The sequence below is a fragment of the Ipomoea triloba genome, chromosome 11 (assembly GCF_003576645.1).
Source record: "Ipomoea triloba cultivar NCNSP0323 chromosome 11, ASM357664v1".
NCBI classification, from domain to species: Eukaryota; Viridiplantae; Streptophyta; class Magnoliopsida; order Solanales; family Convolvulaceae; genus Ipomoea; species Ipomoea triloba.
The window spans coordinates 1,806,255-1,830,439 of record NC_044926.1 but is presented as its reverse complement, the minus strand read 5'-3'; the positions used below and the strand labels follow the sequence as shown (position 1 = coordinate 1,830,439).

Below are 24,185 nucleotides of genomic sequence, written 5' to 3'. Positions count from 1 at the left end.
AGATTCATCATGCATGTATCATAAATTAACCAGTTGACCAATTCAAAATATGGTTAATAACTTACTTTGCAATAGTTGTTTGACGAAGGCTTGGAGGGTCAAATCCAGCATCATATCATTAAAACGTAACTGCCTAACATTAGTTGTTATGTAAATGTAAATACGTATGAACAGATACTACATTGTAACATAATCACTAGTATTCAAACATCTTATGGTCAAGTAATATAACTGTGGCTCTCCTAAACGGAACGTCACATGTTCAAATCCCAGTCGAGTAGTAAATGCTTGATTTGTGTCGTTATGTCTTTTAGAGTAGTAGACTAGTAGTAAATGCTGAAATGATGCATACTTGATCTTATAGCAGCCAATATGCGAAATTAGTATCATAGCATGTTTAGAAGAGGCTTATATGGTTCAGTAATTGTAAATCGTGCCAAACATTCCCCAAGTCTCTATATGGGCCTAATGGGTCACTTGTTATGGTAATAAATATAAGTCCCAATAGGCCCAAAAGACAAGCACTATCTTAGACATGGATCTCCTTATGGGCCTCAATTGTAAATTATGTAATCAAATTTAAAAACAAAACAAAAAAGAAAATTGTTTTTTTTTTTTGAATACTACTGACTCTATTACAATGCAGTATCTATTCATAACTACTTTCTCAACTTATTGAAGCACAAGAGTCAATATTGACTCCACTGAGGCTTGAACCCACCACCTCCCGCACTGGACCACAAGGTCCTTGGCAAAGAAAATTGTTATAAGGTCCATTTGTAAACCCAAAAATATTTTTAGAAAAATAACTCTTTTTTAAAAAAAATATATTTTTTCATTTTATAGTGTTTAGTTGAACGCGTAGTCACTACTTAAAGATGTGCATTAAGTAAACTTTGCTCGTATATAATTATACACAAGCACACTAGGAAGATCACGTGCAATAAGCTTAAACTCAACTAAAATATCACTAACAAGAATCGAGTTCATAATTTTTTTGATATAAAAATTATACTCACGTTTTACCCACTTGATCACTCATTTCGAGAAGTAGGGACTAAAGAAAAGTACAAAAATACAGCTAACATTAATTGAAAAATTGTTATCTTGTACTTGCTGCATATGTGACATCTGCCCAAGGCCTACCCTACTCTCCCATCCAATAATTCATCAAAGGTGGTCCTGAGATTCATTTATTGCAACCTTCTCAAAAATTGACTGATAGGCACCGGACAATTACGAGAGGAGTCAAAGCCAAAGTTGCCATCCAACGGCTTTGTCGTTTAAAGCTGCGTTTGGTTATGTTATGTTACATAGCCTAAATAACATGAAAATTAACATTTTTTCAGTCAAATTTGTCGCAAAATCAATTTAATACAATTTATTTTTGTATATCATATTTATCCAGTACACACTCATCAATATAACTTGATCACGACAAGAATTAATGTGCCAGAAAAAATTTCGTTTCAAGAATTTGAAATAAAACAATAATCTCACTAAAGAGTTTGTAGTGTAATGTCATATGAGTCTAAAATTTCAAACTGGGCAAAACTGAAGTCATTATCATTTGTGGGCATGTACGATTTTCCTTTCGAATGAGGCTAAATTTTCATTTAGGACAACAAACACAACCAGCAGCTAATAATGTTGATTGGATTCAATGATACTTGCACACAATTTTCTTTTTTTTTCCTTAAAAATTGGTTTAGACACATCCCAATCATTTGGGTCCCACAAGGAATCTTCTTTATGGTCTCTCTCCTCCCTTGTCCTCAATTATTAGGACTGTCTGAGCTTACCATCATCCCTTGTGGATTCAGGTTGGTCCATTGTCATTGGTAAAGAGAGAAGGCAATGAAATCAATGAATCATTGTTGGGCCGAAGTCGGAAGGGTCAATTCCAGTATTATGTCATCAGTATAGAAAGTCAAGATGGTCAATTCCAGTATCATGTCATTAGTATATGTAGTACTGATTGTTACGCAACTATTACTATCAACTATAACTTTTCACATAATGGTAAAAAGAATGTCAATAGACCAGCCTGAAGTCAGGAGAGTCAATTCTAGCATCATGTCATCGGTATATATAGTACTGATTGCTATATGAGTATCTGTTACTCAAGTAAAAGGTAATGTAGTTGCATATCTATATACCGATTGCTATATGAGTATCTATTACTCAAGTAAAAGGTAATGTAGTTGCATATCTACCATAAGGTATATAGTAGTGAACGTTTGATCGTAAAAACGATTAAGGGTGATATGATTGATCCATAAAACCCTAATGAATGAATGACTGAGGGGAAGACATGACATTCAAGAACAAGAACATAAACTCAACAAAAAACCTTAAAAGAGACAGAATGATCTCAAGGTGTCATGTATTGAAGGGCAACAAAACACAATAACTTAAAAACTGTACAGTAATGATCTCAATCTTGATCTCTACTACATAACGCTCCCCTTCGATTCTGGCAGCTCGCTGCCTAATGGTTGTACTAAATCTACATTGAAAGAACAGCCAACGACTCAAGATTTAAAGCAACACTATCATCCATGTGGTTATCTGTCACGCACAGGAATCTCTTATCTTCAAACAAACGTTTGAAAAGAGCCCACAATTATTCACCGGGGTCATGTGTCTGTGAGTCTGTCTGTTCCTATCCATGGACGCTGTCTGACTGTCCCGCTCTGCTTTCCACATCCGTTGAACAGCAACCGTCCTTTATCGAGTCAATTTCCATGCTCGCTGTTCGACTTTTTCTGTTCCTACGGTCCTGAACCAATGCATATATAATATAAAAGCTTAAGCTCTGGCACACTGCAACCTCCCGCTTTTACAACTTTCTACGACTATATAACTCATTTGCCATATATAGTCATCAGACCATGATAATAATCCATCAGTAAAACGTAGTGTGAATACTTTTTTTATTTTTTATTTTTTTGTGTTATTGTGATAAGTCTCTACCCTATAGTTAGACGGTGGATACTCTCGTTAGGAATGATACCAAAATGCAGTAAAAAAGAAGAGATAAGGGCATGTTGTAAGAACTAGGCAACTGAAAACTCGAGATTTTGAGGAAAGAAACGGGAATGCACCTCGCGATAAGGGAATTCATCTGCTTCCAGCATCCGAACGACCTGACTCATTTTAGGCCGCTTTTCAGAGTCGGGATCCACGCATCTAAGAGCCACCAGAAGTGCACGTTTCAGAGAGCGGGTACTAGGTTTAGCTTCGAGGTTAGGGTCCACGACTTCCTCGGCTCTGCGGTACCCAACCATCATTTTGAGCCACTCGACAAGATTGACCTGTCAAGGGGACACATCAGTTACTAAACCGAGCATTGACACACACAAACACCAAAAGGTTATCGGGATTCGGGGGGGATTGGGTGGGGGAAGGCGTTAAGGTTAGACTACCTCATTAGCGGGCCGACCATAGTCCACCGGGTCTCTTCCAGTAATTGCTTCGAGTAGTAACACACCAAAACTGTAAATGTCGCTCTTTTCGTTCAACAACCCAGTATTTGCATATTCCGGAGCCACATAGCTGAAAAACATACAAGAAAACGAGAATTTTGACTCTGTTCAACCATTAAAATCAGTGAATGCCTTTGAAAGCGAATACATAATAGACAGAACATAGCAAAAAAATCATACCCAAATGTTCCCATTACTCTCGTTGTTATGTGACTTTCTCCAGAGTCCAAGAGCTTTGCCAGTCCAAAATCCGAAACCTTGGAGTTAAAGTCACTATCAATAAGAATATTGCTGGATTTTATGTCTCTGTGCACAACTTTAGGCTCTATAGCCTCGTGTAGGTATGAAAGCCTGCAAGAAATATATTTTATTCTCGATTATACGTTTGTAATTGCAATAAAACAAATTAAGAAGTACGCAATCAGTACAAAGTTAGAGCCCGAAAAGGGGAGACATAAGGTACAAATTGAATCAGATGCGATGGATAGTTGAACTTACGCCTTAGCAGTACCGAGAAGAATCTTCATACGAGCTTCCCAAGTAAGGGTACCATGTTGTCTCATGCCTCCATGAAGCCACTGCTCCAAATTCCCGTTGTTAACATACTCGTACACCAGCATCCTTCAAGAGAATATATAACGAATAACTTCGGGAAACAGATATGCAATTCGGAATAACGGTTTTAACCAAGAAGATGCTCACCTATGAACACCTTCTATGCAATAACCAAGAAGGCGCACAAGATTCTTGTGTCGAACATGGCCAATGGCCTCCACTTCAACCCTGAATTCTTTCTCTGCTTGCCCACTGAAGGGAAATCGGTCATTTAACGATAAATGAAAGAAAACGGGGAAAAAATAAATTATAAAGTCAATACTCACAGATTATTTAGGAGCTTCTTTACTGCTACTTCTGTCCCGTTAATCAATCTACCTTTATAAACAACTCCATAGCCTCCTTCTCCAATCACATTCTCTGCAGAAAAACGGTTCGTTGCAAGCTCAAGATCTCTAAGCGTGAACCAGTGGCCCCACCCGAGATGTGAAACCTCGGGCAAGCCAATCAAAGGAGATGCCATGGGAAGTCCATAAGAAGAAGACTGCTTTCGAACGGTTCCCGAGCTACCTTCCTCCCCCGATTGTGAACTAAATCCCCTTTCGTGATGGTAAATGGAGCTGCATTGACTGATGTTATCCCCGTCACTCGATTTACTCCTATCTAAATGAGCTATCAGTTTCTCAGAATTCTTCTCGCTCGATTTATCATGGATAGTTAGAAACAAACTTTCAGGCTGATCATTTACAGCAACTCTATCAATCTTGATATCCTTCGAGACGTTAGGTATTTGATAATGTGAGTACTTGTCAAGTTTTCGTCTAGATTTTCTCTGAAACGTTACCCATACTGACAAAAGACATAGAATCCCAACGATGAACACACCAACACAAATACCAATGATAACCCATAGTTTTAGACCAAAAAATGATGTCCTCTTCGACAATTCAGCATTTAAATCCCCCGATGACATTTTCAGCAAAAAACGATATGCAAAGGCAAAATCTGTCTATGTCCTCTACTTTTCGAACTCCGATTTACTCCATTGCTATCCTGAATCCCAGAAACACGATGGAATTAAACGTGTAAGGAAGCTGCAAACATATCTCCCCAATTTTATCGATTATATAGCGGTTTGGAATGCTTAAAGAAGCCACAAATCAGCACATCTAATTCAACATCCAAAACCTAGAGACTATGAGGAAAAGTTTTCCAGTTTCCACTGTAACAACTATAAAGGCACAAACTTTATGGCAAAAACTGAAATCACAACACACAAGTATAAAATTATGTATATTGCAAACATATATATGTACTTGACCTAACCAATAAATGAAGTTCTGAATTCATCTGAAGCAATTTTGTGAAAAAGAAGCTAAAATTTACCATGTCTAAAGTCAACATCCTCAACAACACACAGTACCCAGAAGTATAAAAGGTGATTTTTTTCCCCCAATAATGCAACTAAAAAGGAATAAACTTTGATATCACCACTAGGGATGGAAGTACACAGAGTCACAGACATTACAGTCATTCTTGAATAAACATTCATACACAGTACAACAACCTTCTACTGCCCCAAAAAATTAATTAATCCATAAACTCAAGTAAATGAAAAAACATCAAATATTCCAAATTCTTACTAGCATTGACAAAATTAAAGAGGGCTGAACTCCAATTACCCAGAAATCTTTATCCTGGAAATGGGAATACAATTGAAAGAAGAAAGAAAGAAAGAAACAAAGGCATGACTTAACACCAAAGCAAATGAAACATAAAGACAGATAATTGGATCTGATATAAAGTGATTCAAAGGAGAAAAAGAAGGGGAATTACCTCCAGAAAAGAAAAAGAAAGGGAGAAACCTAACCCCTCTGATCTTCCTCTTTGAGAGAAGCCAAAGGAGTAAAGAAAAAGCCTCTTTTTCCACCAGAGACCCAACAAGCATAGATGGATAAGCCAATGCAGAGATGAAACACAAACACAAACACAACACTCAAAGAACCCACAAAAGCCAAAGCCAAAGCCACAGTTTTTTCTCTGCAGATGAGTAGTTCAGAAGCAGAAGAAAGGGGGGAAAAATGGAAATGGGCTAATGTGGTCCAAAAAAGAATTGATGAAAACAATACAATTCCTCAAACACGGCCAGACAAAAAATCTAATCTTTCTCACGGACAACTGTAGAGAGAGAAACAGATGCCAAAAATGGTAGGGTGGGTTAACACAGTTTGGTATGGTGGTGTGAAATGTGGGGTGCAAAGGGACCTCTCAAAGCAAAGCTGGATAGAAAGCTTGGTTTGCAATGGAGGAAACCTGAGAGAGAGAAAGATAGAGAGAGAGAGAGTAAAGGAAAAGCAAAAGTGGTGAACACACAGCATTTATATCGTGGCAAATGCTAACCATAGCAAATGATATCTACAGTAACGTTTACAGACAATATCAATTTTTTATTCTGATTTTCATTATTATTGATTATACCTGTATTTAGGGGGAAGATTATACCTGTATTTACATTATACTAGTTCAACTTCATATTTATTGCTAAATTATAATTTACCTTACAATATTAAGATAGGTGGATGAGATAAATCGTGAATGTGTTTTAATTGATTTATAAATCTTCAAATGCTTGTACTAGTGTTCACAACTAGATATGTCAATTTTAGTTCAAAACCGATGAGCTAGCCCGATAAAATCAAATAATTTTAGGGTTATGACCAATAAAATTTAGGTTGGTAAAAAATTATCAAGTTTAGCCCGAAATCGATAAGTTTGGTGGTTCAGACGGACTAGCTTGAAATTAAGTGGGTTGGCTCTATAGCCCGAGTTACTCAATGAGTCAATGCTACTATTTGTTTCACAATTAACGTGTAACAAAATATATGTATGAGTTTGTACAGTTGTAAATAAGTTTATTTTTAATAGAGAAAATGGATTAAATAGGTCCTCAAGCTTTACCTAACAAATCAATTAGACCCCCTAAACTTTTTAAATGTGCAATTACACCAATCAACATTTTATTTTGATGCAACGAAGCTCAAAAATCAGTTAATGATCTGCTATCACATGTCACTAGGGTTTCGACAACATTTCTAACAATAAAGCGACCAACAATTGGTGAACGGTCGATGGTCGCTTTTGAAGTACGGAAAAGGCGACCCGGTGGCCGCCTTCTTCTAGAAAAGACAATCCAGTGGAGAAGGCGACATTGGTCTCTTACTTCATTCTTCAAAAGCGACCCACGACTATTCACCGGTTACTTTGTTGTCTGAAATGTCGCCGGTGGGTTATACTTACAATACGACCAAATGTGTATCTCCTTCCATGCGACTACTAGCAAAACAAAATTGACAATTGTGTCTCAAGACTACTATCATTTAATTATGTCTATATCTTTTGTGCTTGTTGTGCTAAAAATATTATATATTTTTCAAATTTTGTCGGATATTAAATATCAAATCTGTAATTATTACTTGTATTGCCACTATATAATTATGACATGACTAATTACTTGAACCGGAGGCCAAGGATCTTGTGGTCCAGTGGCATCAAATCCTTCCCTTTATATGGGAGGTAGTGGGTTCGAACCTTAGTATCAGCAATACTGATTCTTGTGCTTCAATAGGTTGAGAAAGTAGTTATGAACAAATACTACAATCTAATAGAGTCAGTAGTATTCAAAAAAAAAAAATTACTTGAACCGAAGTTAATTATTTATGGTCATATTATCATTCAAGCATATAGTTTTCACTAATTAGCAATACTTACCGAATATAATTAACTAATTCAAAAGTAATTATCATATATTGCATATCACACTATTAGATGTCATGAATTTTGACAATTTATAAATAATTTAAATATTAAATATTTAAACTGTAAGCAATAGTAATTATTATTCATTTAACTATATTTTACTGTATTTAAAAAAAAACTATATTTTACTGTATTCATAACTTCATATATTATTATTATTATTATATACAAAAAAAAAATCATAATTAACATTGTACATTTCAGTTAATGCATCCAAATTAGAAGAACTTTACTATTATTTTAGTATTAAATTGTAGAGTGATGCTATTTTTTTTTTCATTTTTTTTGGTGGCGATAGAAATCTGTTGTCACTATCCAATGATATGCATGAGATAAATATCGCTCTTATGTAATAGCCCACAAACTATACAAGAGAGACAAATTACACAGGGATGACCTTTGCGATGGCCTTTGATCGAGGGACGTTGGTGGGCCATGACTAACGTAGGCAAATGGTATGCGTCTAATCTTTGCTAATATCGTATCGGTCAAGTTTATCGGATAAGATCTTCTTAGTGCAGTGAACATGGTCGGGATTTGTTTGGGCTATTACACATGAGTGGATTGATTTGTACGTAAGCGCGTTTGCATGCTATTATACAATAGTGAAGTTACTTAGTGTACGTCATAAAATAATGACTGCTAATTTCTCTCATTACCCAAAATAAAGAAAAATATTATTTTTCTAAATTTCTAAACTGTAATACATGTGTTCCAATTGTACTATTTACTCAATTACTCCGTATTAATTGATGGTTGTAGATTTGTGTGGGTGATAATGGCAAATGTATTCTTTTGGAATATGCTTATTGTTTTCCATTTATAGTACGAGATGAAATAATTTGTCGAAAACATACTTATTTTTTTTTCTCTTTTAGTACGAGATGAAATAATTTGTTGAATTTTTGAGTACTACAGACTCTGTTAGTATGTAATATCTGTTCATGTCAATAACTAATGACCTCTCATGTGAAAAAATCACCATATGCCATTAGACCACAAATTTGTTGAGTAATAATTAGTAGTTTAATAATACAAATATTGGTTTTCAAAAAAAATAATACAAATATTGTATTCCTAGGATATTAATAAATAAATAATTTTATTATATTTTAATTTAAAGTCAGGGAGTTTTTGTATGAGTTGTATGTTGCAGAATTCTGTGACCACTGACCTCAGCTGCTCAGCAGTATGAGAAATTGAAAAACGCAAAAAATAAAATAAAATAAAATAAAAAGTCAGAGAAATTGGGCATTTAATAGAAGCACAAAAGGCATGGTTGGCATCACTGTGCTCGAGAAACATAGGGTGGGCAGTTATTTAGTGCTTGACAGCTTTCAAGTATTTACTTTTTTTTTTTTTGGGTTTTTCAAAAAGTTCTTTTTATACGTTAATTCTAAGCCTTCAAAATTTATGTTCAAAAATATTGGAGGAAGTAAATCGCAAGTCATCTAATTAGTCTTTAGTTCCACCCTTGTCTATATGTTCTGCAGACAAATAGTATTCATCACCTCTAATCAATTTTTTGAATTTTAGATCTCTCAATATTTTTTTTTAATTTGAACTCTAAAATTAACATCCTAGATCTCTCAAACTTAAAATGTAGAGACTGGTAAATGAGATTAATAATGAATTATGTCTGAAATGACGCAAATTATATTATAGATCAGGGTTTACCATGTGCATTGTAGACATTGATTCCAATGATGTATCTTTAGTTAATAGAATACGTATTTGTAAATAAATTAAATATTTATAATATGTGTTAAAATTTTATGGTCTAGTGACATCAAGTTGCATTTTTATATGAGAGGTTGTGAGTTTAAGTCTTAGTAGATGCAATACAAATTTATAATTTTATACTTTTTGGTTCTTAATAGCAAAATTTGTGAACTTATTTCAAGTTAATTAATGAACTTATTTCAAGTTAATTAATCAATTCTTGTGTCTAGAAATGGGAAAAATAATTTTTTGTCCGCATGCCAAGATGCCACGCTTAAATACAGCTCAAATTTTGGAGTCATTAAAAGGAGAAAGGTGGTAGCATGACCTCATTGGACTGCCACAGCCTATGATATTTTGTGCTCATAATTGAATTTCATGGTTTTGGGAATAATGAAGTCTATTATATTAACGTTGTTGTCTCTCTAGCTTTAAGGTAATCAAATAAAATAAAATCATTTTTTCCCATTCGTTTCGTTTCAAATATCAAAATCCTTTTAGATGTGAATTATTATTATTATTATTGTTATTATACTCAAACTTTTTTCTAAAAACTAATACAATGAGATTTTAAAATGAAATTGATGAGGTTATACAGTAAGTCTATTATATTAATTTATGTTTTGATATTTCCCGACATATGTGGTTGAGAAGTTGCATCACTTGCATTGTAGACAAATATGTCAATTTCATTGCCACTGCTCCTGACATTACATCAATATATACACATGTCACTAGAAGTCACTAACCACATCCTATCATATTAGACTTGTAGGGAGATTCAAGCGTTGCGTAACTTGTGTTCCCTACTATGTTATTATAAATATGAATTTCCACCAATCACTAATCACATCCCATCATATTAGAACTGTTTGAGCTCATTTTATACCTAGGGAATTTTCACTTGAACTTATCACATCATTTGATTCCACATAAATTATACTCTTCATATATTATACTTATCATACAAATACCCATATCTTATAATGTCATCATATGCTATATATTTTACTTCCGTGCATGTCAAAACCTAATGAGTTAGTTTAGTTATTTCCCTTGGACTTTATGTTAATATCAAAGCAAATTGTTATTGAAATTATAATCTTTGTATTCCATTGACGTATTGTTTAGTAACTCTATAATACTCATCTACACATAAAATTATAATCACCACTTCAATTTTCATTTTTAGAGATTTTTTTTTGAAGAATCATTTTTAGAGATTTTATTTAATTAATATTTATTCCCTCCTCTCCTCCCCCTCGCTCTCCGGTGATAAGGCGGCTTTGCCTAGCTTAAGTGGATATGTTCAATTGAGCATATCCACAAAGAAGTAAATGTGTGCATTGATTGAATGACATCACATTTGGGCTCCGAACAACTTAATTTGCTTACATTGTATACTATATAAGATAGAGTCAAGTTGTTATTTTACTTTACACATATATTACGCGTTCTAAATTTATGCAATCTCGTATTATTTATTATTATTTTTCCATTATTATGTATTAAGAAAAAAACAACAAAAAAAAAAGTTGAGATTTCAAATATATTAATTAAAAAATGAAAGAAAAAGTCCAATCGTGGATGGAGGGACTTGCGTAGTCAACAAATTATCCTAAAGCCCCCTCTAATGGTGGGGGAAAACCGAAAAAGTCATTGATTTTGGACAATAGACTTTTCATTAAAGTATGGCTCCTACAAATCCTTTTCTATCTTCCCAAAATTTCGACAAGATTAATTAACTAAATTGATGTGCCTAATCATATAACAAGTAAATTTAACCTGGTCGTTAAATAGGTCGAGTTGTTGAAATATGATTCTCGTACTGTAAAGTTATGACTTCAATTTTTATCAATACTCTCTTAATTGAGTTTATTACATAGGGTCTTAATGGTATAATTTACTTATTATGTATAGTTTGCAGACTATTACACAACATTATAGTTTACCCAATACACACCATCAAGTAATAGTGACGGTGAGTTTCTCTAGTCACAAAAAAAAAGTAAATTTAACCTTAAATACACACATAAAGGTTAAATATTTTAGTTTTTATTTATGTTTAATTTGTTTTAAAATAACCATATATATTTGGTCCAAAATATTTGAATCGAATAAGATTAATTTTTTTAAGTAAAGAATCAAAAATAAAAATATCATTACGGAATAATATAGAGGGTGACTAGTTGGCTTAAGTGGATAAAATCAATCTTGGCCGTTAACTAAGAGAATCTCACATGGGAATGTGATCTATGTTTTAAAACCTTATATTGCATAGTAACAAAACCTTGCACGTGCACCACATGTATGGCACGTGGGAATATCTTTATACTAGGATTAGCAAAAAAAAGAATTAAAAAGAATTGGCAGCAGCAAGCAGCAGCTTTTGCAAGTAGCCAATCTAATTTTTTCCTTTTTTTTCTTTTTTCAATTATTAATTATCCCATGAAGAATTAATACATTATTATTTTAAAAAACAATTGACAAGAATCAGCTGAGATCAAATCCTAATCCCAATCAATAATATACAACTGGACAACGTAACATTCCTTGCAATTTAAATAAAGAAAAAGAGAAAAAGAAGCAAGCTTTTACAACTTTTGTTGTATAAAAAATTCGTTTAAAAATGTTATAATATTTTATTTTTTGAAAAAATTCAGTCATTATTTAAAAAGTGCACTTTGACAAAATTCGCCTTGTAATCCCAACTCAGGCCACAAGCATTGTTGTAATCTTTGATTCCGTGTGATGTTAACGGTCGTGTTGCAAATTTGCAAGTCTAACCAAAACACTAAACCCCAAAATAATGTTTGCAGTTTTAGCGATTTCGAGTAAAACACGATGTTTTGACTCAGTCAAAACACTAAATATGGTCAAATATGCCAATAACCAAACAAGGCCTAAGAGCTAAACATTTTATGATTTTTATCAACATCATGCTTTGTGAATTTGAAACAAATAATAATCTTTAACTCGTTATTTTTATATTTCAAAAATAACAATTTAGGATTTTGACATGGCAATTTATAAAAAATGAGTAAAAATAGCACAATCCTTGTTGAAATTGATTCCTAATAACAACAAATTAAAATTCACTCAACAAATTACTGACAGAGTTTCCAGACCAGCTAACAACATATTTGTAAGCAAAAAGGATTTGAGTTACTCATGTCTCCACATATTTGGATATGGTGATTTAAATACCTGAAGAAGTGCTTTCTTTCTGTTGAATCTAGCTTGAATAGACTGTGTTGATGATAGACTCCAAGCCTCGGGTCTTTCCCTTCTTTGGCAGCTCGTTTTCTCAAATCAAAGAGTAAACCGGCTCCAAACGAATTGGCATTGCTTTTGTCCACCAGAATCAGAAGGATCACCTGTCAAATGGAATCAAAAGCAGAACAAGCAAGGAACGAGAAAGAAAGTGCTGCATACCTGAAGAAGAAGCCCCAGATTCAGGCTTGCAGGAAGCTTCTTGTTGGGGTGTGATGTTTTATCCTATACTCCATCAACATCTCTTTCCTCTTATCCTCATCCATTTGAAAATATGAAAAAATGTTTATTATAGTAATAGAACTAAGTAACTATTGGTTAACGTAAATATTTAATGCAAATATTTTAAACTTAAATAAAGCTCAAATATCTCACTAGAAATCCAAAATACCTTTGATTAGTACACAACAAAAAATTTGCAAGAAGAATGTCTAATGAAGCCTATTTTCCACTATTTACAGTCACCAGAGCTCTACTAAGCAATACAAAAACAACATCAAGTTCACCCTTCATTTTGTATCATATGAAGAAGAAATGAGCAGAGGTTCAGGTCCATACTACATGACTGTTAGCACAAAGGTATTTGAAGTTACTCCTGTTCCCACTGTGGAGGATATGCTGATTTAAATACTTGAAGAAGCACCTTTCTCTTTGTCAAATCAAGCTTGAATAGGCTGTGTTCCCGATAGACTCCGAGCTTCAGGGCTTCTTTCCCTTCTTTGGCAGCTTGTTCTCGCAAATCAGAGAGTGAATCGGCTCCGAAGGAATCTACATTGCTTTTATCTGTCTTAACTGCAGATTCATCCATGGGCATTGCTGATTGCTGCTTGCTTTCTTCAGCATTGCCTTCTTTTTTGGTATCCTCATTACCATCAGTACTTCTGCTTCCCCACCATTTATAAGAGATTGCTGACAAGCCATCTGATGGAAATCCATATTTAAATTCATCAGAACCAGCTGTAGTTCCTTTTGGCAAGTTACCACTTAGCAAATGCTGGGAACTCAAAGTTTGAGCAGTCTTGCTTCCTTGTTGCTGGGAAGCAGCTGCGGATTTTGGCATTTCCTGTCCAGCACTACTGCCTTTGTTTTGCAATGGGGAGCCTCTACAATGAAATAAGTATTAAACACTAAAATCAAAGGCATATAGAAAGTGAGAATTGAAAATCAGAATGAAACAGACAAGAAGTTGATGGAAGCTAATTCATAAGGTCCTCTGTTGGTGGAATTCAGATCATATTAAGTACAAGTGTTCACATGATTTTTCAGTTCCCAATTTCAGAATTCATAATGACAAGGAAAATATGCGTATTTGGAATGACAATGGCAACTATATATACTACCAACAAATTTGCCTTCCTTTATCTCCATTATTATGCATCTATCAAGCTCAGGTTTCTCAATTAGGTTTGGTGCTAGTCAAATTAAAAGGCTCTACTCCCCAAAATAAATTTACCTAATCCAACAAGTTCTTTATCACGCACAAAAAGTGGGTTAATGACTGAAATGGGACGAAAAATAGGAGAGTGGAGAAAAATAGAACGATTTTAAAAGCTGGACAAAAATGGGAAAAGAGCATTTGGGACTTGCGTTTGAGGTCAGAACGCAAGTCCCAAATGCGTTTGTCATTATTATTATTTTTTCAATCGTTGACCACAAAAGCAAGTGGGACTTGCGTTAAGAGCTTTGGTCTCCTTCTCCTGCGACCAGAGAAGGCGACTCTTTTTTTTTTCTTTTCTTTTCTTTCTTTTTTTTAAATGATGAACGCAAGTTCCACTTGCGTTTTTGAAGTATTTTATACTTCAAACGCAAGGACAACGATTAAAAAAATAATAATAACAATAACAACCGCATTTGGGACTTGCGTTTCTGACCTCAAATGCAAGTCCCAAATGCTCTTTTCCCTTTTTTGTCCAGCTTTTAAAATCACCCTATTTTTGTCCACTCCCCTATTTTTTGTCCCATTTCAGTCATTAACCCCACAAAAAGCAGCTATAAGGAAATGACTCCCTGTTCTATAAGAGAGACAATATGCAAGAGATTATTAATTAAAAATGCAATATACCTTTTTCAAAAAAAATTTAAAAAAATGCAATATACCTAATTCTAAGGAAGCTGCAAAAATATATTGCACAGCTGTTATTCAATCTTTAAGAGATCCCCGCTCATCCATCTCGAGTTCAAAGAAAACCAAGTACTAAAATTGTTAAAATAATAACATCTCATTTCAACTATGAGAAAAAGGGCTGATGCAACCCTACATTAGGATGTTATATGAATTACACTGAATTAGCATGTATAAATCCATGGGCTTGAAGTGTGCCTCCCAAAAATGTAAAATTTGAAACCTAATTAGCTTACTTAGATGTGGACGGAGTAGAATTTGCTGATAGGTTAGGCTTTTCTCCAGCAGGTTTTGGCAATTCAGCATGCTGTTCCTGTTTTTCCTTCGCAGCATCCTTTTTTATTTCCTCAATACTCTTTCCAGAAAGAAACTGAACCTCGCAGACAATTCCAAAGTGAGAACAAGGCAAATTGCAGGATTACCTTTTCCTGAAATAAAAGTTGCATCCAAAGGAGGGCAGGTCCGAGTACTTAACTATCAATATACAAGTAAATATATATGTTTAACTAGTAGCCAACCCCCCCCCCCCCCCCCGGCAATGGTTAAGAACCATTCTCATAGCATATTGTGGCACAGTTTTGAAAGCCATATAATCAACATCATACCTTTCTATATGGCCACCTCACAAGACCATTCTCATAGCATATTTTCTTGAGCACACTAGTACAAACACCTGTAGAATAGAAGTCAATCAGTTCACGTAACAGGTACCAGACGGGACTCGTGAAAGAATACAAATCTGATCTCGTGTAAGAGATAACTCCATGAAACACATAACGCATTACGTGAGATGCACAACCTCCATTCTTACTTATGCCTAATTTTAACTCAAGAGACAACTCCAGAAAATGCTCAAACTTACACCTAACAGTGAATAAATTTGGCAAAAACCGATTGATTCCATGTTATTTTCACTGTATTGAAACGTATCCGATGCAATGCAGGATGATTAGTGCTCATATATGCAGCCAAAATTTGTTCAGACATAGCTAAAATTACTACAACAGTACCATCATGCATAATATTTTGGACTGCGCTACTTCTACTCCGAAGAAATTTGGTTCAAGTCCGACCTAATATGGCCGGACCTCATTGAAGCATGCTCTAAGAAAGGACTAAAAAATTTCACTTGCACATTCACCATATATCCAACGAAAGTTACGAAACCCTAGCTAATCATCATTAAAACGCTATCAGATCTTATATATGGCACGAGATTAGTGAGATACAGAAGCGGAGTTACCTAATGTATCAGCAGCATCGGAGAGGGGCAGAGAGAAGAGCTTTGAAACCTCGTCGAACGAGAGTGATTTGGGATCCGTTTTGATATTCGGGTTCGAACCTGGATTTGAGATCTGAACCGCACTCATAGTTGCCGTTAGACTTGGGCCGCGGCCGCCGGGACGGAGTTTGAATTGGCGGTGAATTTACCCTACTGGATTGAGTTACGTCGGCTGCGGCCGTTACTTTAACCGAGAGTGGGAACGACGATGGATTCGCTTACGAAGGCATGTCGTCACGTGATATCGTGGGAATTTGTTTTGTTTTGTTTTTTTTTTTTTTTCCTGCTTAAGTTAAACTAAACTTATCATAGAATATGTTTGTTTATTTGGCTTGTTAAGCATAGGAGGATCCTGACTAATGTTAATGTGCCAAACAGAATCTCACATCTAACATTTGCTGTTATTTTTTGGCAGGACAACTAGAGGATTGTAATCACATATTTCGCTGCTGCAAAGAATCGCAGAGCATTTGGCGTGCTGTTATGAGCCTAGTGGTAATGTCTAACCTCAGTCGATTAGGTTGGAAAGCTTGGCCGGTAGCGAACATTAGAGGAGACAGCAGAGTGGGGCTTGATAATAGTTGGCCGGCGAGGTTTGCAGTTCGTTTATGGTGGCTATGGAATGGCGCAATGATGCAATATTCAATGAACGTACCACTCCTCTTAGTCAGAAGATTTTTTGGTTTGAGCAAAAGGAGTTGGAGATTACTCAGGCTAGTCAGGTAGTGGATACTATTGTCTCGTGGAAGAAACCGTCGCAAGGGTGGAAAAATGCAACGCCGATGGTAGCTGCTCCACTGTTAGCAATGTCGCTGGGTGTGGTGGTGTGTTGCGTGATCATCACGGTTGTTGGAAAGGATGTCTTATGTCAAAGATTGGCCATTGTTCAGTAGGGGAGGCGGAGGCTTGGGGCGCGCTCCAGGGGTTGCGATTGGCTTATAGTTTGGGTATCCAAAAGCTCATTATTGAATGTGGTTCAAATACTATGATTGATCTTCTGCGAGGTAACACTAAATTGGGAGGCAACTACAGAAACATCATCCAAAGGTGCATTCATGCGACTAGTATGTTCAAAATCTCGAATTCACTCACGTCTGCAGGGAGCAGAACAAGGTTGCTGATGTGTTGGCTAAAGAATCTCTCAACATCAACCGTGATTTGGTTATGCTGGAGGAAACCCCGAATGGGCTGAAGACGAAGATGCATGAGGATCAAATTGGCGCTAGCTTTTATCGGCGAGCTCCTCTCAGTCGGGAGGATGACGATTGCATATAATCTTTTTTTTTTTTTTGGGTGTTCCCCCCTTCTTAAAAAAAAAAATCATAAATTAATTAAGTTAATATTTAATTTAGTCATCGATTATAGTGACTTCTCTTAATTTCGTCTTAAACATAATTGAAAAAATTACTAGGCGTTTCTCAGACACTGGGGGCGCATAACAGGGATTAATCAGCGCCTAGGTGCCCGTATATTTTTTATTTTATTTTTTTAAATTTATATAATTTTTATAAACTATTTAATACTTTAATATTTAATACTAAACTATTAAATATTAACCTATAAAAACAACTATAATTTGAATAATTTAGTGTTATTTCGTTCAAAACGATGTCGTTTTTAATGAAATAATACATTTAAAAAAGAAGGGAACAATGACTAATCGGTGCGCCTATGAGGCCTAGTCGGTCGCTTAGACGGGATTTTTGCAACACTGGTCCTAAATGACATTTTGTGCTTAATTAGGTCTTCAATTTTGATGGTTTTACTCAATTGAGTTTTCTATTAAGATAGCTTGGTAATTTCGCCTGTAGAATCATTGAAGGACGCAAATTGCGAGTATCTTGTCAATCCTCTAGTTTTCATCTCTTGCTTGTATAATTTTGGCACAACAGATCTTCATCACCTCTAATCACTTAAGATTGTCCAATGATGTATTGTCTGGTCATCTTTAACTCCTAAGTTATAAGTTAAGATTTAAGTTTCTTGAGGATTATTTTTTATATCAATTAGTCACTCAATAAAGTGGTTGATTTGGTAATTTGAGAACTAAAATAACCACTTTGTGCAAAAATTAAGAGTTAAAAGATGGTAATACATATAACTCAAAATTAAAATATGTATATAATTATAGGGCAAAAATGTAATTTTCCTTTTCTATAATAGCCCACATATTTTTAAGTTTTTAAAGTTTTAGCCTCAGAGAAGGGTCTAATGAAAAATAAATGATTCTTTCATTTTACTTCCGATCAATTTTCCGAGACTGGTAACGAGGACTGATAGATAGCGCCGACGTTATCCGCCGTGAACAATGGCTTCTCCGGTGATTCAGAGATCACCGTATTCCAGTGCCGCAACAGCCGCAGCTTCCTCTCCGCTACAACGTCTCACCAGTATCAGAGATAGATCCCTCGTCGCGAACCCTACGTCTGCCGGCGGCATAGCTCCGACTCCGACCACTGGCACCTCTCCGGCTTCACTCTCTCCTCCAATTACCTCGCCGCTTGACTCGTTCGCGTCCGATCAGATATTTTCCGCATTCCTGTCGCCGGATTTTGATTCCGCGCGATTCTCCTCTGCGGCTCTGTCGTCCGGATCCGCTGCGTCTCGCATCGAGAAGCTCCAGGAAGGTCTCCGGCTACTTGACCACCAGCTCCGACATGAAGTGCTCTCCCGCCACGAGGATCTGCTCAATCAGCTCTCATCTATTCGCGCGGCGGACTCCGCTCTTTCCTCTCTCCGTTCCTCCGTCTCCTCTCTCCAGTCTTCGCTCCAACGAGTCCGATCCGAGCTCTCCGATCCGCATCGCGTCATTGCCGCCAAGACTCTCCAGCTCTCCAATCTCCACTCTACCACTCAGCTTCTCCAGTCCACAATTCGTTTTCTCCGCCTCTCGAAAAAGCTCCGCGATCTCATGGATGCAACGCAAGACCACGAAAAGCTCGACTTATCGAAAGCTGCACAGCTCCATTACGAGATACTCTCACTCCACAACGAGTACCATTTGTCCGGGATCGATGTAGTGGACTCGGAACTGAAATGGGTGACTGAAACCGGGCAGAAATTACGGGCTGAAGGAATGCGTGTATTGGAGAAGGGAGTTGAAGATCTGAACCAAGCAGAGGTTGGGGCTGGCCTGCAAGTGTTTTACAACATGGGGGAGCTGAGAGGAACTGTGGACGGGCTGGTGAGCAAGTACAAAGGATTGGGCGTGAAGAGTATAAGCTCAGCATTGGATATGAAGGCAATATCTGCAGGTGGAGCATTTGGGCCGGGGGGTGTGCAGAGGAGTGGAACACCGCAGCTTGGGGGAAGCGCAAAGGCCAAGGAAGCTCTGTGGCAAAGGATGAACAGTTGTATGGATCAATTGCATTCCATTGTAGTTGCAATCTGGCATTTACAGAGGGTTTTGTCCAAGAAAAGAGACCCCTTTACTCATGTTTTGCTTCTTGACGAGGTCATGCAGGTGAGTAAAAGCTCTTATTTGTTCTGCTCAAGCTGAATTCATTCTCTAATAGGTGCCATGAAAATCTTAATTTTCAGCTTAAGACAATTTCTGATTGTATTTACTGTGATGCTAAGTGTTTTGAGTAAAAGCCACCTTGATATTGTTGCTGTGATGGTGTGATGGTGGGTTTCTTGGGTCCTATGAGATGACTCCTCTTTGAAGTGAATATTTCTGTGACCATTTGTTTCTTTGCTTACCTTTCTCTGTGCTTACATTTTCACTCTGTGATGATTTTTCCATGGCTGTTGGCACTCATTCAGTTATTCTTTGAGTGTGCTGGTGGTCTATGCAGCATGGATATAGACACAAGGATATGCAAGTTTAAATATAGTGGGTCATGACACATGAGGGATTTATTTTTAGTTACTATTAGTTTATTATCGTTATGGAGAGAACTCAATGCATAGAGATATTTCAAGAAAATAATTTGTTTATTAAGCATCTTTAGCATTTAGCTACTCTAAACAGTTGCATACAGATTTGAGGATTAAAAAGAAAAGAGCAGAAACAAAAGTAAAGACCAACAATTTGAAAATTTGTTGTTCACAAGTTGATTTCATGATTTGCAAAATACACAGCAACACATGCCCAAAAATAAAAAAGAGGACGAGCCCTAGGGAAGGAGGGATGAAATAGTTGGAAGAATCCTCAGTTTCTGTTGAGAATAACCATGATTTTGTGTATTTGGTTGTGAAAAATGGATGAGGGAATTTGAAAGGAACTTTGGTTTCTATTTGCAATTTTTACCTGTTGAAGAGATTCTTCAATCTTAAATCATGTAATAAGCATGTCCCAGTTAGAGGATACACATGCCACCATAAATGTACATGTATCTTCACATGTCCAGCCGTCCAGGTGTCCATATCCAGCATGGAATCCGTGGATATGAGGCCTTAAATTTGGTGTTCATACTTTCTAGCTGGTGACTAGTATTTTTACTTTTATTTTTTGTTTTTCAAGAAGCATTTGGTTTTTTGTGGGGTTTGTTTCCTATGCGGAATTAGATTTCTATTCCTCTTGGCTTATTTCTAATCTCTATGACCTTAGACTGATGAAATTAGAGGATTATTCTGTTAGTACCTTGATGTTTCAAAGCAGGCACTTCCCATGTTTCCAAAATGTAATTATTATTGGGTATTTTTTTTGGGGAGGGGGGTGTTATCCATTATCCTTGAATTCATTTTTGTAATAAATATCATACTATTGGTAAAGATAAGAGGGTTAAACAATCTGGATGTAACTTCATGAGTACCAAGTAGAATATAGTGTTTGCTTTGGATTTATGCAGACATGGCATCATATGCCCTGGTCTCGCAGCTGATTAGTGTTTGCTTTTGATTTATGCAAATTCTATCATATCCCCTGATCTCACAGCTGATTAAAACTGTTTCAAACTCACTTAAAGATATTCTCTTGCAAATTTTGCCTCTCTTTAAATATAAATAAAATTGCTTAAAATGTACTCTGCTGAATAAAAATGCTTGTGATTGTTCAGTCTGGAATTTCTGCCACTTTAATCCTACATTACTTGGCTGTAGACATTTTCTGAATGTTTTCAATCGAGAGAAAAACATTCTGAGCTGAATTCTTAATAAAAAGATCAAAGATGCCCTCCTTTAGAGTGTTGATGCACCAAATGGCATTTTTAGTTTTTGCTTTCTCACTTTTAAAACTCCTATATGTTTCCCACTTTTGACAAATATTTATTTCTGTCACTCATTTAGTTTTCTTGGCCACTTATGTGACTTCATACTTCATCAGGATGGTGATCCTATGCTAACAGTTCGTATTTGGGAGGCCCTTGTGAAATCTTTTGCAAGCCAGATGAAATCCACTTTCACTGCATCAAGTTTTGTGAAAGAGACATTCACGACTGGGTATCCAAAACTTTTGTCTATGGTAGAAAACCTACTTGAAAGAATTTCACGTGATACAGATGTCAAAGGAGTTCCACCAGCTCTCACTTCTGAAGCAAAGGATCAAATGACTTCTGCTATTGAGACATTTCAGACAGCCTTTTTGGCACTCTGCTTGAGTCGCCTGTCTGATCTTGTTAATTCTGTATTTCCCATGTCTACCCGTGGAAGCATTCCCTCAAAGGAACAAATCTCCAGGATTATATCACGAATTCAAGAGGAAATTGAATCAGTACAACTTGATGCTCGGTTGACTCTTCTTGTCTTGCGTGAGATTAACAAAGTTCTGCTTCTGCTTTCTGAAAAAGCGGAATATCAGGTAGATTTTTTTTTTAAAATTTTACTTAGTTATTTATTTTTTTAATCTTGTCAACCCAGTAAAGCAGTGTGCTCATGATTTATGTATTAGAGGCAATAACATTTGCCACAGATCACTTCCTACCTCTTATGGCTTCACGTGGTTTATGCTTCTTTTTCACATTCTACCTTTGTTGTGGTTAACATTTGTCTTATTTTTGGCTCCACCTTGTTCACTAGGTAGATATCAGGGGCTTTTAAGATATCTTTGAGTAGTTTCAAATTTGAATTTCACCTGAATGGTTTGTTTTTACATCACATTTCATGGCAGATATCTGCAGGACCTGAAGCACGACAAGTAACAGGTCCTGCCAATCCAGCACAGCTCAAGAACTTTGCGCTGTGTCAGCATCTGCAAGAAGTTCATGCCCGTGTGTCATCTATGGTGGCAGGACTTCCAAGTATTGCATCTGAAGTTCTTTCTCCTGCATTGGGTACAATATACGGTGTCGCAGGTGATTCAGTGACATCCTTATTCCAAGCAATGCTGGATCGCCTTGAGGCTTGTATTTTACAAATTCACGATCAGAATTTCGGGACTCTCGGCATGGATGCTGCTATGGACAACAATGCATCACCTTACATGGAGGAGCTACAAAAGAGTATTGTTCATTTCCGCGCTGAATTCTTGTCCAGGCTATTGCCCTCTTCGTCAAATGTTGTCTCCACCGGAACAGAAACCATTTGCACTAGACTTGTGAGGAGCATGGCCTCTAGAGTGTTGATATTCTTCATTAGGCACGCCTCACTCGTTAGACCCCTCTCGGAATCAGGCAAGTTGAGAATGGCTAGGGACATGGCCGAGCTGGAATTAGCAGTTGGGCAGAACTTGTTCCCAGTGGAACAGCTCGGTGCACCATACAGAGCACTCCGGGCATTTCGCCCAGTTATCTTCCTCGAAACATCTCAACTGGCATCATCCCCTCTTCTTCAAGATCTTCCACCCAGTGTCATCCTTCACCATCTTTTCTCACGTGGGCCTGACGACCTGCTATCGCCCATGCAAAGGAACAGACTTTCTCCTCTGCAATATTCACTTTGGATGGACTCACAAGGGGAAGATCAGATCTGGAAAGGCATAAAGGCAACTCTAGACGATTATGCTGCAAAGATACGAATGAGAGGAGACAAGGAGTTCAGTCCGGTGTATCCTTTGATGCTGAAACTGGGCTCGTCGCTCTCTGGAAATAATTGAACCCTCGAACAACACACAATCATATGAGAGCGCTGGCAACAATGAAATTTATAGTAAGACGAAAATCCTTCAGACTTCAAAGTAATGAGGGTTCTACAGGTACACATCCCCTCCAAATGGGACTTTTGCCTTACCATTACCCTACAAATGAACTCCTGTTATATTATAGCTTTCCTATTGTAAATCTCACTGCAGGCCATCTTGCCATTTCTTTTTCCAATCTTCTTGATTCTTTATTTGTATTGGAAGATTTGAATCTTCTTGGATGTGTACTAATCTTCCATTAGGAGAAAAAGAGAGACTTTTTGTCAGCTGACCTTCTTGTCAAAACTCAAAGACTGCTCTTTTCAACTTTTGAGCATTATACTTACAAAGATGATTTCAAGCACTTTGAATGTGCAAAAATCTTCAGTTCCCTCTCAATGTGCAAAAATCTAATACACAGAATTTAACTTCACGAGGTACAGGATTCATGTTCATAATACATATACACATAAACACGATATAATGAACATGAATTCTGTACATGAACATAAATTTTGTGTATTATGTTAAGTGATTATGTGTCCTCAGTTATATAATTTTGTGTATTATGAACTTCTGTGTGTTACGAAGTCAAATTCTGTATATTATATATATACATAAATTGCGGAGAGAGAGAATTCTTTGGCAATTTCAAGGATTGACTGCTAACATGTGTGTATCCCCCCACCCCAAACACACCCACTTTAAAAGGTCCAGATGATGATTGGATATATATATTATCCCTAATAGATAAGATATTTAGAAATATCACGTCAAATTATATTTTTTTTGTTCATAATCTAACACTTTATTCATATTTTTAATTATTTGTACATAAATACAATAACTATGAAACAATGTCTCGAGATACTAAAATCTTTTTCCATTTTATTTGGATGCAAATTGCAGCATAACAAGACAACATATTGA

The 24,185-nt window shown here is 36.3% G+C and overlaps 3 protein-coding genes across 3 annotated transcripts; 1 reads left to right on the top strand and 2 right to left on the bottom strand.

The window, feature by feature from the left end:
- Positions 1-2,320: 2,320 nt before the first annotated feature.
- On the bottom strand, positions 2,321-6,397 carry LOC115996835 (probable receptor-like protein kinase At2g42960). Its single transcript, XM_031236260.1, has 8 exons — positions 5,880-6,397; positions 4,370-5,096; positions 4,191-4,295; positions 3,987-4,109; positions 3,669-3,839; positions 3,429-3,558; positions 3,108-3,317; positions 2,321-2,782 (listed from the first exon to the last, which is right to left on the bottom strand). Exons 2-8 carry the CDS (start codon positions 5,014-5,016, stop codon positions 2,666-2,668), a joined length of 1,503 nt encoding a protein of 500 aa, XP_031092120.1. The 5' UTR covers positions 5,017-5,096; positions 5,880-6,397; the 3' UTR covers positions 2,321-2,665.
- A 6,792-nt stretch (positions 6,398-13,189) lies between these two features.
- LOC115995608 (protein RKD2) lies at positions 13,190-16,811 on the bottom strand. Its single transcript, XM_031234695.1, has 4 exons — positions 16,220-16,811; positions 15,582-15,649; positions 15,213-15,346; positions 13,190-13,957 (listed from the first exon to the last, which is right to left on the bottom strand). Exons 1-4 carry the CDS (start codon positions 16,344-16,346, stop codon positions 13,444-13,446), a joined length of 843 nt encoding a protein of 280 aa, XP_031090555.1. The 5' UTR covers positions 16,347-16,811; the 3' UTR covers positions 13,190-13,443.
- Positions 16,812-18,472: 1,661 nt separating this feature from the next.
- On the top strand, positions 18,473-23,636 carry LOC115996778 (conserved oligomeric Golgi complex subunit 5). The gene is made up of 3 exons (XM_031236182.1): positions 18,473-19,721; positions 21,525-21,998; positions 22,308-23,636. Exons 1-3 carry the CDS (start codon positions 18,567-18,569, stop codon positions 23,229-23,231), a joined length of 2,553 nt encoding a protein of 850 aa, XP_031092042.1. The 5' UTR covers positions 18,473-18,566; the 3' UTR covers positions 23,232-23,636.
- The last annotated feature ends 549 nt before the right edge of the window (positions 23,637-24,185 follow it).

Bases quoted from the DNA above. Each gene is read 5' to 3' on its own strand.
- LOC115996835 (XM_031236260.1), bottom strand. From the start codon at position 5,016: ATGTCATCGGGGGATTTAAATGCTGAATTGTCGAAGAGGACATCATTT. The intron at 3,559-3,668 runs GTATGATTTTTT...TATGTTTTTCAG, and splicing joins AGAGTAATGGGAACATTTGG to CTATGTGGCTCCGGAATATG. The intron at 2,783-3,107 runs GTGCATTCCCGT...GCATTGGTTCAG, and splicing joins ATGAATTCCCTTATCGCGAG to GACCGTAGGAACAGAAAAAG.
- LOC115995608 (XM_031234695.1), bottom strand. From the start codon at position 16,346: ATGAGTGCGGTTCAGATCTCAAATCCAGGTTCGAACCCGAATATCAAA. The intron at 15,650-16,219 runs GTAACTCCGCTT...TCTATTCTACAG, and splicing joins CGATGCTGCTGATACATTAG to GTGTTTGTACTAGTGTGCTC. The intron at 15,347-15,581 runs GTATGATGTTGA...TGCGAGGTTCAG, and splicing joins TGAGGTGGCCATATAGAAAG to TTTCTTTCTGGAAAGAGTAT.
- LOC115996778 (XM_031236182.1), top strand. From the start codon at position 18,567: ATGGCTTCTCCGGTGATTCAGAGATCACCGTATTCCAGTGCCGCAACA. The intron at 19,722-21,524 runs GTGAGTAAAAGC...ATACTTCATCAG, and splicing joins TTCTTGACGAGGTCATGCAG to GATGGTGATCCTATGCTAAC. The intron at 21,999-22,307 runs GTAGATTTTTTT...ATTTCATGGCAG, and splicing joins CTGAAAAAGCGGAATATCAG to ATATCTGCAGGACCTGAAGC.